The 14834-nt window shown below is 49.2% G+C and overlaps 1 protein-coding gene across 2 annotated transcripts in view; it reads right to left on the reverse strand.

Annotated features, from left to right (window-relative positions):
• LOC140426801 (uncharacterized) overlaps positions 1 to 14834 on the reverse strand; it is a 140369-nt gene that overhangs the window by 22238 nt on the left and 103297 nt on the right. For both annotated transcript variants that reach the window (XM_072511989.1, XM_072511990.1), the window contains exon 13: positions 9182 to 9313. In XM_072511989.1, coding sequence (XP_072368090.1) covers positions 9182 to 9313 — 132 coding nt within the window. The remainder of the gene's footprint in view (positions 1 to 9181; positions 9314 to 14834) is intronic.

Genomic DNA, 14834 nt, shown 5'->3' on the forward strand with positions numbered 1-14834 from the left:
CTCACGGAAGTAATATGGGGGGAGCAAAAGTGCTAGATGTGGATCTAGTGGGGGCGGGGGGGGGGGGGGGGGAGGGATTCTAGGGTTGCTGCAGCGCTGTCCGAGAGGGAACTGAAAATGGAAGAGGTGGTCGTGGCGGGGGTTCCCCGCCTGGGGGACTGGAAGGGGCGGGAGGCGCGAGCACGGGACTGGCCTAAGATAGGAGATGGCTAGTCGGCGGGGGGGTAACCCCCAATCCGGCTGATCACGTGGAATGTGAGAGGCCTAAATGGGCCGGTTAAGAGGGCCCGGGTGTTCGCGCACCTAAAGGGACTGAAGGCAGACGTGGCCATGCTTCAGGAGACACATCTGAAGGTGGCAGATCAGGTCAGGTTAAGGAAGGGATGGGTGGGACAGGTGTTCCATTCAGGGCTGGATGCGAAGAATAGAGGGGTGGCAATACTGGTGGGAAAGCGGGTGTCGTTTGAGCCAAGAACATAGTAGCGGACAAGGGAGGCCGATACGTGATGGTGAGTGGTAAGTTGCAGGGGACGGAGGTGGTACTGGTGAATGTATATGCCCCAAACTGGGACGATGCTGGATTCATGAAACGGATGTTGGGGTGTATTCCGGACCCGGAGGTAGGGAGTTTGATAATAGGTGGGGATTTTAACACGGTGCTGGACCCAGCATTAGATCGTTCCAGATCTAGGACGGGGAGGAGGCCGGCTGCGGCCAAGGTGCTTAGGGGGTTTATGGATCAGATTGGGGGGGGGGGGGGGGGGACCTTTGGCCAGAGAATTTTATTTTTTCTCCCACGTACATAAGGCCTACTCCCGGATAGATTTTTTTGTTTTGGGCAGGGCACTGATCCCGAAAGTGGAGGGAACGGAGTATTCGGCCATAGCCATTTCAGACCATGCCCCGCACTGGGTGGAGCTGGAGCTGGGGGAGGAGAGGGACCAACACCCGTTGTGGAGGTTGGTTGTGGGACTGCTGGCAGACGAGGAAGTGTGCGGGAGTGTATTGAAAGATATCTGGAGGCTAACGACAACGGGGAGGTGCAGGTGGGAGTAGTATGGGAGGCGCTGAAGGCGGTGGTCAGGGGAGAGCTAATCTCCATCAGGGCCCACAGAGTGAAGAGAGAGGGCAGGGAAAGGGAGAGGTTAGTGGGGGAGATTTTAAGGGTGGACAGGAGCTATGCAGAGGCTCTGGATGAGGGACTACTCAGGGAGAGACAAAGTCTCCAGACGGAGTTCGACCTGTTGACCACAGGGAAGGCAGAGGCACAGTGGAGGAAGGCACTGGGGGCGATATATGAATATGGGGAGAAGGCGAGCCGGATGCTGGCACACCAGCTCCGTAAGAGGATGGCAGCAAGGGTTATAGGTGAAGTCAAAGATGGCAGGGGAACTACGGTGCGGAGTGCAGGGAAAGTGAATGAGGCCTTTAAGGCCTTTTACGAGGAACTGTATAGGTCCCAGCCCTCAGGGGGAAAAGAGGGGATGCGGCGATTTTTGGATCAGTTGAGGTTCCCAAGGGTGGAGGTGCAGGAGGTGGCGGGTCTGGGGGCGCCAATTGGGGTGGAGGAGCTGGTTAAAGGACTGGGGTGCATGCAGGCAGGGAAGGCCCTGGGGCCGGATGGGTTCCCGGTGGAGGTCTGCAGGAAGTATGTAGACCTGTTAGCCCCGTTGCTGGTAAAGACCTTCAATGAATCAAGGGATGGGGGGGAACCCTGCCCCCAACAATGTCGGAGGCGACGATCTCTTTGATCTTGAAGCGGGATAAGGACCCACTGCAATGTGGGTCATATAGACCGATCTCACTCCTTAATGTAGATGCTAAGTTGCTGGCAAAAATGTTGGCCATGAGGATTGAGGACTGTGTCCCGGGGGTGATTCACGAGGACCAGACAGGATTTGTAAAGGGTAGGCAGTTAAACACTAATGTGCGAAGGCTCTTAAATGTGATAGCGGAGATAGTGACAGCCATGGACGCGGACAAGGCCTTTGATCGGGTAGAGTGGGATTATCTCTGGGAAGTGTTGAGGAGGTTTGGGTTCGGGGGAGGGTTTAGTAGTTGGGTTAAGCTCCTGTATAAAGCCCCGGTGGCGAGTGTGGTCACAAACCGGCGGAGGTCGGAGTATTTCCGGCTGTATCGAGGGACGAGGCAGGGGTGCCCCCTGTCCCCTCTGCTGTTCGCATTAGCAATTGAACCTTTGGCCATGGCGTTAAGGGAGTCGGGGAAATGGAAGGGGGTAGTTCAAGGGGGAGAGGAACATCGAATGTCACTGTATGCAGACGACCTGTTGCTGTATGTGACGGATCCAGTGGAGGGGATGGTTGAGGTAATGCAGATCCTACGGGAGTTTGGAGACGTTTCAGGCTACAAGCTCAATGTGGGAAAGAGTGAGCTCTTTGTGATCCATCGGGGGACCAGGGAAGAGGGATAGACGACCTACTGTTGAGGAGGGCGGAAAGGAGCTTTCGATATTTGGGGATTCAGGTGGCTAGGAGTTGGGGGGCACTGCACAAACTTAATTTGACGCGGTTGGTGAAACAGATGGAGGATTTTAAAAGGTGGGACATGTTGCCACTCTCGCTGGCGGGTAGGGTACAGTCGGTTAAAATGGTGGTCCTCCCGAGATTTCTTTTTGTATTCCAATGCCTCCCAATTGTGATCACTAAGGCCTTTTTTAAGAGGGTAAGCAGGAGTATTACGGGATTTGTGTGGGCGAGCAAAACCCCGCGGGTAAGGAGGGGGTTCTTGGAGCGTAGCAGAGATAGAGGAGGGTTGGCATTGCCGAATCTGGGTGGTTATTATTGGGCAGCCAACATGGCAATGATCCGTAAGTGGGTGATAGAGGGAGAGGGGGCGGCGTGGAAGAGGTTGGAGATGGCGTCCTGTAAAGAAACGAGCCTGGGGGCGCTGGTGACTGCACCGCTGCCGCTCTCGCCGACAAGGTACACCACGAGCCTGGTGGTGGCGGCAACGCTAAAGATCTGGGGGCAGTGGAGACGGCACAGGGGTGCGACGGGAGCCTCGGTGTGGTCCCCGGTCAGAGACAACCATCGGTTTGTCCCAGGTAGGATGGACGGGGGATTTCAGAGCTGGCATCGGGTAGGGATTAGAAGAATGGGGGACCTTTTCATTGACGGGACGTTTGCGAGCTTAGGGGCGCTGGAGGAGAGGTTTGGGCTACCCCCGGGAAACGCTTTCAGGTACATGCAAGTGAGGGCGCTTGTGAGGCGGCAGGTGGGGGAATTTCCGCTACTCCCGGCACAGGTGATTCAAGATAGGGTGATTTCGGGCGTATGGGTCGGAGAGGGCAAGGTGTCAGCGATATACCAGGAGATGAAAGAAGAGGGGGAGGCTTTGGTAGAGGAGCTGAAGGGTAAATGGAAAGAAGAGTTGGAGGAGGAGATTGAGGAGGGGCTATGGGCTGATGCCCTAAGTAGGGTTAATTCCTCTTCCTCTTGTGCCAGGCTTAGCCTGATACAATTTACGGTGGTTCATAGAGCGCATATGACGGGGCCGAGGCTGAGTAGGTTCCTTGGGGTGGAGGACAGATGTGGGAGGTGCTCAGGAAGTCCGGCAAACCATGTCCATATGTTTTGGTCATGTCCGGCACTGGAGCGGTTCCAGAGGGGAGTTGCGGGAACAGTGTCTAAGGTGGTGAAAGTCCGGGTGAAGCCAAGCTGGGGGCTAGCACTATTTGGAGTAGTGGACGAGCCGGGAGTGCAGGAGGCGAAAGAGGCCGGCATTCTGGCCTTTGCGTCCCTGGTAGCCCGGCGAAGGATCTTGTTAATGTGGAAGGAGGCGAAGCCTCCCAGCGTGGAGGCCTGGATAAACGATATGGCTGCGTTTATCAAGTTGGAAAGGATAAAGTTTGCCGCCCCAAGGGAATGCATTCAGGTATATGCAACTGAGGGCTTTTGCGAGGCAACAGGTGAGGGAATTCCCGCAGCTCCCGACACAAGAGGTGCAGGACAGAGTGATCTCAAAGACATGGGTGGGGGATGGTAAGGTGTCAGATATATATAGGGAAATGAGGGACGAAGGGGAGACTATGGTAGATGAACTAAAAGGGAAATGGGAAGAAGAGCTGGGGGAGGAGATCGAGGAGGGGCTGTGGGCAGATGCCCTAAGCAGGGTAAACTCGTCGTCCTCGTGTGCCAGGCTAAGCCTGATTCAGTTTAAGGTATTACACAGGGCACATATGACTGGAGCACGGCTCAGTAAATTTTTTGGGGTGGAGGATAGGTGTGCGAGGTGCTCGAGAAGCCCAGCGAATCATACCCATATGTTTTGGTCATGCCCGGCACTACAGGGGTTTTGGATGGGGGTGACAAAGGTGCTTTCAAAAGTAGTAGGAGTCCGTGTCGAACCAAGCTGGGGGTTGGCTATATTTGGGGTTGCACAAGAGCCGGGAGTGCAGGAGGCGAGAGAGGCCGATGTTTTGGCCTTTGCGTCCCTAGTAGCCCGGCGCAGGATATTGCTAATGTGGAAAGAAGCCAAGCCCCCGGGGGTGGAGACCTGGATAAATGACATGGCGGGGTTTATAAAGCTAGAGCGGATTAAGTTCGTCCTAAGGGGGTCGGCTCAAGGGTTCACCAGGCGGTGGCAACCGTTCGTCGAATACCTCGCAGAAAGATAGACGGAATGGGAAAAAGAAGGCAGCAGCAGCAGCCCAGGATCGGGGGGGGTGGGAGGAGGAACCAGAAGGACTCTCAGGGTTGTTAATATATACTGTATAGTATGTATAGGTCGTTGCTACAGATAATTATATATTGGACTGTTAAATTATATTTTTGGAGAGTGTTGCTTGTGACAAGGCAGTTGCCAATTAGGGCTAGTTTTCATTTTTGTTATTTATTATTTATTCATTTTTTGTTTATAAAATAGGTCATTGTTATTTGTGTTGTTATAATATTGTGTGAAGGATGCACAATGTACTGTGTTAGTTGACCAAAAACTTTCAATAAAATATTTAATAAAAAAAAAAGGATAAAGTTTGCCTTGAGAGGGTCTGCGCAGGGGTTCTACAGGTGGTGGCAACCGTTCCTAGACCATCTCGCGGAGCATTAGATGAAGGTCGGACAGCAGCAGCAGCAACCTGGCGGGTGGAAAACATTGTTTGTGTGTGGGGGAGGGGGGGTGGGGGGGGGGAGATCCCTGTGGGGGTCATGTGAGCAAGAAAGCACATGAACGATCCGGAAACTGACATGTACGGGAAGAATCCATTGTACTAAGTTCTGTATTTTATTGACTTGCCATGTTCATGTCTTGCCACGCGAGTTCTTTTCTTTTCTTTGTTATGGAGGGCGGGGGGGGTTTGTTTGTAAGGTGGAAAATATTGTTCTTGAAAAATTCTTAATAAAAATATATTTAAAAAAAAATAATAATTTGAGATGGTGTCCTCTGGTTCTAGTTTTTCCTTCTGGTGGAAACATCGTCTCCACCTCCACTCTATCCAGGCCTCGCAGCCTTGGACGTTTCAATAAGATCCCCTCTCATCCTTCTAAACTCCAATGAGTACAAACCCAGAGTCCTCAAACGTTCCTCATACGACAAGTTCTTCATTCCAGGGATCATTCTTGTGAACCTCCTCTGGACCCTTTCCAAGGCCAGCACATCCTTCCTTAGATATGGGGCCCAAAACTGCTCAGAATACTCCAAATGGGGTCTGACCAGAGCCTAAGACAGTCTTAGAAGTCCATCCCTGGTCTTGTATTCTAGCCCTCTTGACATGAATGCTAACATTGCATTTGCCTGCTTAACTGCCGACTGAACCTGCACATTAACCTGAAGAGAATTGTGAACAAGGACTCCCAAGTCCCTTGGTGCTTCTGCTTTCCGAAGCATTACCCCATTTAGAAAATAGTCTATGCCGAGATTCCTCCTTCCAAAGTGCATAACCTCACACTTTTCCACATTGTATTTCATTTGCCACTTCATTGCCCACTCTCCTAGCTTGTCCAAGTCCTTCTGCAGCCCCCTTGCTTCCTCAATACTACCTGTCCCTCTACAGATCTTTGTATCATCTGCAAACGTAACAACAGTGCGTTCAGTACCTTATTCCAGATCATTAATGTATATTGTAAAAAGTGGTGATCCCAGCACAGACCCCTGAGGCACACCACGAGTCACCGCTGCCATCTTGAAAAAGACCCCTTTTATCCCCACTATTTGCCTTCTGCCAGTCAGCTAATCCTCTATCCATGCCAGGATCTTACCCTGAACACCATGAGCTCTTAACTTATTTAACAGTCAACTTACGATTGTCTCAGTGGAGTGAAGATAGAAAAAAATTTTTGTGCTGGGGAGGGGGTTGGGGCAAAAAAAAAAACTTATTTAACAGTCTCCTATGTGGCACCTTGTCAAAGGCCTTCTTTAAATCTAAATAAATCACGTCCACTGGTTCTCCTTTGTCTAACTTGCTTGTTTCCTCCTCAAAGAATTCTAACAGATTTGTCAGACACAACCTCCCTTTGACAAAGCCGTGCTGACTCAGTCCTATTTTACCATGCACTTCCAAGTGCTTCGCGATCTTATCTTTAATAACAGACTCTAAAATCTTACCAATGACCGAAGTCAGGCTAACAGGCCTATAATTTCCCGTCTTCTGCCTCCCTGCCTTCTTAAACAGTGGTGTTACATTAGCCACCTTCCAGTCCTCTGGGACCCTTCCTGCCTCCAGTGATTCCTGAAAGATCATCATTAATGCTTCCACAATTTCCTCAGCTATCTCTTTTAGAACCCTGGGGTGTAGTCCATCCGGTCCAGGTGACTTATCTACCTTCAGACCTTTCAGTTTCCCCAGAACCTTCTGCTTAGTAATGGTCACTGCACTCACCTCTGCCCCCTGGTTCTCCTGGAGCTCGGGCGTCCCACTGGTGTCTTCCACGGTGAAGACTGATGCAAAGTAACTATTCAGTTTGTCTGCCATTTCTTTGTTTCCTATTATTACTTCTCCAGCCGCATTTTCTAGTGGTCGAATGTCTATTTTTGCCTCTCTCTTACCTTTTATACATTGAAAAAATCTCTTCCTATCTTCCTTTATATTACTAGCTAGCTTGCACTCGTACTTCATCTTCTCCCCCTTATTGCTTCTTTAGTTGTCCTCTGCTCTCTTTTAAAGACTTCCCAATCTTCTGGTTTCCCACTAATATTCGCCACTTTGTATGCTTTTTTTTTTTAGCCATTATGCTGTCCTTGACATCCTTTGTCAGCCATGGATGCCTTGTCCTCCCCTTAGCATGTTTCCTCCTCCTTGGGATGAATTTCTATTGTGCCTCCCTAATAACCCACAAAAACTCCTGCCATTGCTGTTCCACTGTCTTCCCTGCTCGGCTCCTTCTCCAATCAACACTGGCCAGCTCCTCCCTCATGTCTTTGTAGTTACCCTTATTTACTTGTAATACCGTTACATCTGATTGCAGCTTCTCCCTCTCAAACTGCAGGGTAAATTCTATCATATTGTGGTCACTGCTCCCTAAGGGTTCCTTGAATTTAAGTTCCCTAATCAAGTCTGCCTCATTACACATCACCAAATCCAGAACTGCCTGTTCCCTAGTAGACTCTGTGACAAGCTGCTCCAAAAACCCATCTCTTAGGCATGCCACAAATTCCATTTCTTTGACTACCAACCTGATTTTCCTAGTCCACCTGCATATTGAAGTCCCCCATGATTATTGTAATATTGCCTTTTTTACATGCCTTTTCTATCTCCTGATTTATTTTCTGCCCCACATCCTGAATACTGCTAGGGGGCCTGTGCAGAACTCCCATCAGCGTCTTTTTACCTTTGCGATTCCTCAACTCTACCCACAGAGATTCTATGCCTTCTGATCCTATATCGCTCCTTGCTGTCGATTTAACTTCATTCCTTACTAATAATGCAACCCCGCCCCCTTTGCCCATCTGCCTGTCCTTTCGATAGGACATATATCCATGGATATTTAGATCCCAGCCTTGATCCCCTTGCAGCCACGTCTCTGTGAAGCCCACAACATCGTACCGGCCAATTTCAATGTGCGCAACAAGCTCATTTACTTTGTTCCGTATACTGCCCGCATTTAGGTACAACACCCTCAATCCTGCATTGGCCACCTCCCTTATCACACTCTCCTCAGTCATTGTACCCTGTACTGTGGCCCTTTTTGATTTTTGACTATGGCTTCTCTGCCTTACACTTTCCCCCTTACTGCTTTTTGTTTCTGGCCCCGTTTTACTTCCGACTTCTGACATCGGATCCCATCCCCCTGCCACATTAGTGTAAACTTTCCCCAACAGCTCTAGCAAACAACCCCCCCAGGAAATCAGTTCCAGTTCTGCATCACGGATTCTCCAAAGTGAGTCCATCCTCAGCTCCAGAGGCGTCAAGCGGTCGAACAGAAGCTGCAACTGTACACACTTCTTGCATGTGAAGGAGCCAGGGACAGTGGACGCATCCCTGAGCTCCCACATTGCACACAAGGAGCATGACACAGGTCTGGGATCTCCTGCCATGTCTTAAACCTTAGGTTAACTTGTACAACTACAATTCCAAAAAACAAAAGAATAAATAAATATATAAATAGGCAAATGAAAAGAAAAACTACTTACCAGTCACTTACCAAGGATAAAAAGCACCTCCTCCTCCCCCCCCCCCCCCCCCCCCCCCCCCCCCCCAGCTTCAAATTCCCAACTAGCTTCAAATTCCCAAACTCACTCTTCGCTGTGCCTCACTCTGGCTGTGTCTTCTCTGGCTCACTGGGAGAACTCATGACCAAGGGAGAGGCATCGATTTAAGGTAAGGGGCAGGAGGTTTAATGGGGATATGAGGAAAAGCTTTTTCACCCAGAGGGTGGTGGGAGTTTTGAATTTGCTGCCTTAAGGGTGGTGGAAGCAGGGACCCTCATAACATTTAAGAAGTGTTTAGATGTGCACTTGGGATCCCAGGGCATACAAGGTTATGGGCCAAGTACTGGAAAATGGTTCAGTGGTTGTGTTTAAACTGGTGCAGATGTGATGGGCTTTTTCTGTGCTGGAGGACATTGACTCTCTGTAGCACTGCCTCCCATTCAGTTTTCAGTAGTTAATGTACTTTATCCTTGTTATTAACATCATGTACAAAGGAGAAACAAATTTCATGTAATTTAGGGTGTAGGTAACAGTGAGTTCATCGATCCACACATACATATAGATATTTGTAAAATACCTTCACGTTCAGCTTCTTATATTTCTGGCACATTTCCACTCTGATGATATTGCCTTGAATAACAGGTGGTTTTGCTTGGTAAAACTTCACCATCGCTTGAGCTTCTGTATTTTTGGATAACTCCACAAATCCCTTAAAACACACACATTCAATAGAGGCATAGAAGCACAGCCAAGTATAGATAACAATGCAGAAAGTTAATTCAAACACCATAAATCGCTGCCGCTACACAGAAGAATAGATTGTGGGTTTATAGATCAATCAAGGTTTCTATGATGTTTAAAGGAATAGCTTGTCTTTGTGGAGGCAGCTTGGCTCAAGCTCGAAAACCCAAGAGGGTTTCCGAAAAAGAAAAATTAAGTTTAGGCCAGTGCCTAATCAGTTGTAAGCATTTATGGTACCTAGCCAGAAGAGCAAATCATTAACGACCACTTCAGAGATTTCAAATGGTTTATTAATTTCATATTATTCTCTAATGTCAGAACGGGCTATTGAGGATTATAGCAAGCAAAATTAAAGAAAGTTGCAGTTTGGGGCATGATTAACATCAATCCAAGTGGTTTTGCACTTCGGATGGTCATTCCAGACTTCCGGTGGCAGCCATGAGCTCAGTCATCGCACTAATGGTGGCTCTAGCCTGGAAACTTCTTTTTGGACCTTTTGACCTGAAGAACGGGCACCAAAACTGCGAAAACAAAAGAAACGAACCCCCCCCCCCACCCCCTCTGATGCCGGCGAACCAAATGTCGAACCGCAAGGAGAGCAAAAGCAGAGAGAGAAGGATCCCAATCTCGGAACCGAGGGATCAGAAGGCATAGAATCTCTATGGGTAGAGTTGAGGAATCGCAACGGTAAAAAGACCTTTAAAGGAGTTATGTGCAGGCCGCCTAGTCAGGATGTGGGGCAGAAAATAAATCAGGAGATTGAAGAGGGATGCAAAAAAAGCAATATTACAATAATCATGGGGGACTTCAATATGCAGGTCATATCATAGAATTTACAATGCAGAAGGAGGCCATTCGGCCGGTCGAGTCTGTACCGGCTCTTGGAAAGAGCACCATACCCAAGGTCAACACCCCCACCCTATCCCCATAACCCAGTAACCCCACCCAACACTAAGGGCAATTTATCATGGCCAATCCACCTAACCTGCACATCTTTGGACTGTGGGAGGAAACCGGAGCACCTGGAGGAAACCCACGCACACACGGGGAGGATGTGCAGACTCTGCACAGACAGTGACCCAAGCAGGAATCGAACCTGGGACCCTGGAGCTGTGAAACAATTGTGCTAACCACAATGCTACTGTGCTGCCCAGGTGGACTGGGAAAATCAGGTTGGTAGTGGATCCCAAGAATTGGAATTTGTGGAATGTCTCAGAGTTGTTTTTTTTGGAGCAGCTTGTGACAGAGCCTACTAGGGAACAGGCTGTTCTGGATTTGGTGATGTGTAATGAGGCAGACTTGATTAGGGAACTTAAGGTGAAGGAACACTGAGGGAGCAGTGACCACAATATGATAGAATTTACCCTGCAGTTTGAGAGGGAGAAGCTGCAATCAGATGCAACGGCATTACAATTAAATAAGGGTAACTACAAAGACATGAGGGAGAAGCTGGCCAGAGTTGATTGGAAAAGGAGCTCAGCAGGGATGACAGTGGAACAGCAATGGCAGGAGTTTTTAAGGGGTTATTCGGGAGACAGAGCAGAAATTCATCCCAAGGAAGAGGAAACATGCTAAGGGGAGGACAAGGCATCCATGGCTGACGAGGGAAGTCAAGGACAGCATAAAAGCAAAAGAGAAAGGATACAAAGTGGCGAGTATAGTGGGAAGCCAGAGGATTGGGAAGCCTTTGAAAGTGAGCAGCGACAACTAAAGAAGCAATAACGGGGGAGAAGATGAAATATGGGTGCAAGCTAGCTAGTAATAAAAAGAAAGATAGGAAGAGATTTTTTTCAATGTATAAAAGGTAAGAGAGAGGCAAAAATAGAATTTGGACCACTAGAAAATGTGACTGGAGAAGTAATAATAGGAAACAAGGAAATGACAGGCGAACTGAATTAGTTACTTTGCATCAGTCTTCACGATGGAAAACACCAGTGGGATGCTAGAGCTCCTAGAGAATCAAAGGGCAGAGGTGAGTGCAGTAAGGTGAAGGTTCTGGGGAAACTGAAAGGTCTGAAGGTGGATAAATCACCTGGACCGGATAGACTACACCCCAGGGTTCTAAAAGAGATAGCTGAGGAGATTTTGCAGGCATTGGTGATATTTCAGGAATCACTGGCGGGAGGAAGGGTCCCAGAGGACTGGAAGGTGGCTAATGTAACACCGCTGTTTAAGAAGGGAGGGACGCAGAAGACAAGAAATTATAGGCCGGTTAGCCTGACTTCGGTCATTGGTAAGATTTTAGAGTCCATTATTAAAGATGAGATTGCGGTGTACTTGGAAGTGCATGGTAAAATAGGACTGAGTCAGCACGGCTTTGTCAAGGAGAGGTCATGCCTGACAAATCTGTTGGAGATCTTTGAGGAAGTAACAAGAAAGTTAGACAGAGGAAAACCAGTGGACATGATTTATTCAGATCTCCAGAAGGCCTTTGACAAGGTGCTGCATAGGAGACTGTTGAATAAGTTAAGAACCCATGGTGGTAAGGGTAAAATCCTGGCATGGATAGAGGATTGGCTGACTGAAAGAAGGCAGAGAGTGGGAATAAAGGGGTCTTTTTCAGGATGGTAGCCGGTGACTAGTGGTGTGCCTCAGCAGTCGGTGCTGGGACCACAACTTTTCACAATATACATTAATTTCTTTTAAAGAAATTTTGAATCCCCAATTCATTTTTTCCATTTAAGGAGCAATTTAGCATGGCCTACCCTGCACATTTTTGGGTTGTGGGTACGAAACCCACGCAAACACGGGGAGAATGTGCAAACTCCACACGGAGAGTGACCCAGAGTCAGGATCGAACGTGGGACTTTGGTCCCGTGAGATAGCAGTGCTAACCACTGCGCCATCATGCTGCCCCTGCAATATACATTAACGATCTGGAAGGAGGAATTGAAGGCACTGTTGTTAAGTTTGCAGATGATACAAAGATCTGTAGAGGGATAGGCAGGATTGAGGAAGCAGGGGGTTGCAGAAGGACTTGGACAGGCTAGGAAAGTGGGCAAAGAAGTGGCAAATGGAATACAATGTGGAAACATGTGAGGTTATGCACTTTGGCAGGAGAAATGGAGGCATAGACTATTTTCTAAATGGAGAGATGCTTAGGAAATCAGAAGCACAAAGGGACTTGGGAGTCCTTGTTCACGATTCTCTCAAGGTTAACGAATAGGTTCAGTCGGCAGTTAGGAAGGCAAATGCAATGTTAGCATTCATGTTGAGAGGGCTGGAATACAAGACCAGGGATGTGCTTCTGAGGTTATATGAGGCTCTGGTTTGACCCCATTTGGGGTATTGTGAGCAGTTTTTGGCCCCATATCTAAGGAAGGATATGCTGGCCTTGGAAAGGGTCCAGAGGAGATTCACAAGAATTTTTTTTTTTTATAAACTCTTTTTATTGGCTTTCTCATATTTATAAACAGTTACTGTGTACATACATCACATTTTTCTTGCCCCCGCTAGTTTACTTTATTTTACAGAGGTTTGTTTTGTCCTTCATTTAACTAACGCTTTGTACATTTTGTTGCCCTCTGGATCGGTCTATGATTCCCCCCATGATTGCACTCATATTTCATCTTCTCTCTCTCTCCCCCCTGAAGCACAGGCTTCAGCACTCTTCCTCTTCTCTTGTGGTTTCCCCACCTTCCATCCACCAACGCCCCACCCCCTCCCTCCTCCCACCCTCAGATTGTGCAGTCCTTTGGTTCCCCATCTATCTTTTTTTCCCCCCTTAGCTTGCTCCTCGATGCTGGCATCAAACAGGTTTTGGAACAGGCCGACGAACTGCCCCCAAGTATCCAGGAAGCCTTCCTCGGACATCTTCTCCAGGTGGAGAAATTCCGAGAGGTCAGTGAGCCAGTCTGCAGTTTTGGGTGTTGCTGCCGATCGCCAACTGAGCAGGATTCTCCGAATTGCGATTAGGGAAGTGAAAGCAAGGGCGTTGGCCCCCTTCCCCATGCATAACTCTGGCTGCTTCGATACCCCAAAGATTGCAACTATTGGGCATGGCTTCACCCTCACCCCCACAACCTTGGGCATTGCCTCGGAGAAGGCAGGTTTGCTTGGGGCAAGCCAAAAACATGTGGGTGTGGTTGGCTGGGCCCCTCTGGCACCGCTCACATTTGTCCTCCACCTCCGGGAAGAACCTGCTCATGCGGGTTCTGGTCAGGTGCGCTCTGTGCACCACTGAGAGCTGCATTTGGCTTAGCCTTGCGCAGGAGGAGGTGGAGTTCACCCTGCTCAGTGCTTCACTCCAGAATCCCCATCCCACCTCTGTCCCCAGTTTGTCCTCCCATTATTGTCTGGTCTCGTCCAGTGTTCGAGCTCTGTCCAGTAGCTGTCCGTATATTTTCGCACATAGCCCCCCACTTCTCGCTGCTTGTGCCTATCAGGTCCTCTAGTAGTGTGTTTTCTGGGGCCCCGGGGTACCCTACTGTCTCTTTGTGGAGGATGTGTTTTATTTGGAGGTGTCTCAATTCCTGTCCTTTAGTTAGTTTCCACTTCCTCGTCCGTTCGACCAGTGTCGCCAGCCTGCACCCTACATGGAAGTCCCCGACCGTCAATGTGCCCCCGTCCCGCCTCCATCTTTTGAAGGTGCTATCTAGCATGGCTGGGGGGAATCTGTGATTGCTGCAGATGGGGGCCATGGGTGACATTTTGGTTATCCCGAAGTGCTGGCTCAACTGGGGCCACGTTTTCAGCGTGGCCACTACCACTGGGCTTGTTGTATGTCTTGTTGAGGAGGACGGGAGTGCTGCTGTAGCCAGGGCCCAGAGGGTCGTTCCTTTACAGGATGCCTCCTCCATTTGTACCCAATCTGTGTCGGGTTCTTGTACCCATCCCCTCACTCTTTCTGCCGTTGCTGCCCGGTGGTAGTATTGTAGGTTCGGTAAAGCCAAGCCCCCTTTGACTTTTCCTCTTTGCAGTGTCGGTTTGGGAATTCTCGGGGAATTTCTTCAGCTCGAGAGTGGTGAATCTGTGGAACCTTTGCCGCAGAAGGCTGTGGAGGCCAAATGAGTGTCTTTAAGACGGAGATAGATAGGTTCTTGATCAATAAGAGGATCAGGGGTTATGGGAAGAAGGCAGGAGAATGGGGATGAGAAAAATATCAGCCATGATTGAATGGCGGAGCAGACTCGATGGACTGAGTGGCCTAATTTTGCTCCTGTGTCTTATGGTCTTATAGAGATGGGGGAGGGGCAGCGGAGGCAGCCAAGCAACAGCTGATTGGCTCCATACTGGAAGTGGATCGGCGGCGGTATTTTACGACCTGACCATGGAGTGCTGGTGGAGAGGAAAAAATTGCAAATGCTATTCAACATGCTCTCCACTGAGAAAGCAGTGTGCCAGATCTGCCAAACAGGGGGGCTTCTTATGAACACAGCCGCCTACTGGCACACCAGTTGAGGAAACCGGTGGCCTCACGAGAAATAGCGCAGGTCAGGGGCGGGTGATCATGGCCCCAGAGGAGATCAACGGAGCCTTTGTTGTCCTAT

Source organism: Scyliorhinus torazame, chromosome 7, assembly GCF_047496885.1.
Source record: "Scyliorhinus torazame isolate Kashiwa2021f chromosome 7, sScyTor2.1, whole genome shotgun sequence".
Lineage (NCBI taxonomy): Eukaryota > Metazoa > Chordata > Chondrichthyes > Carcharhiniformes > Scyliorhinidae > Scyliorhinus > Scyliorhinus torazame.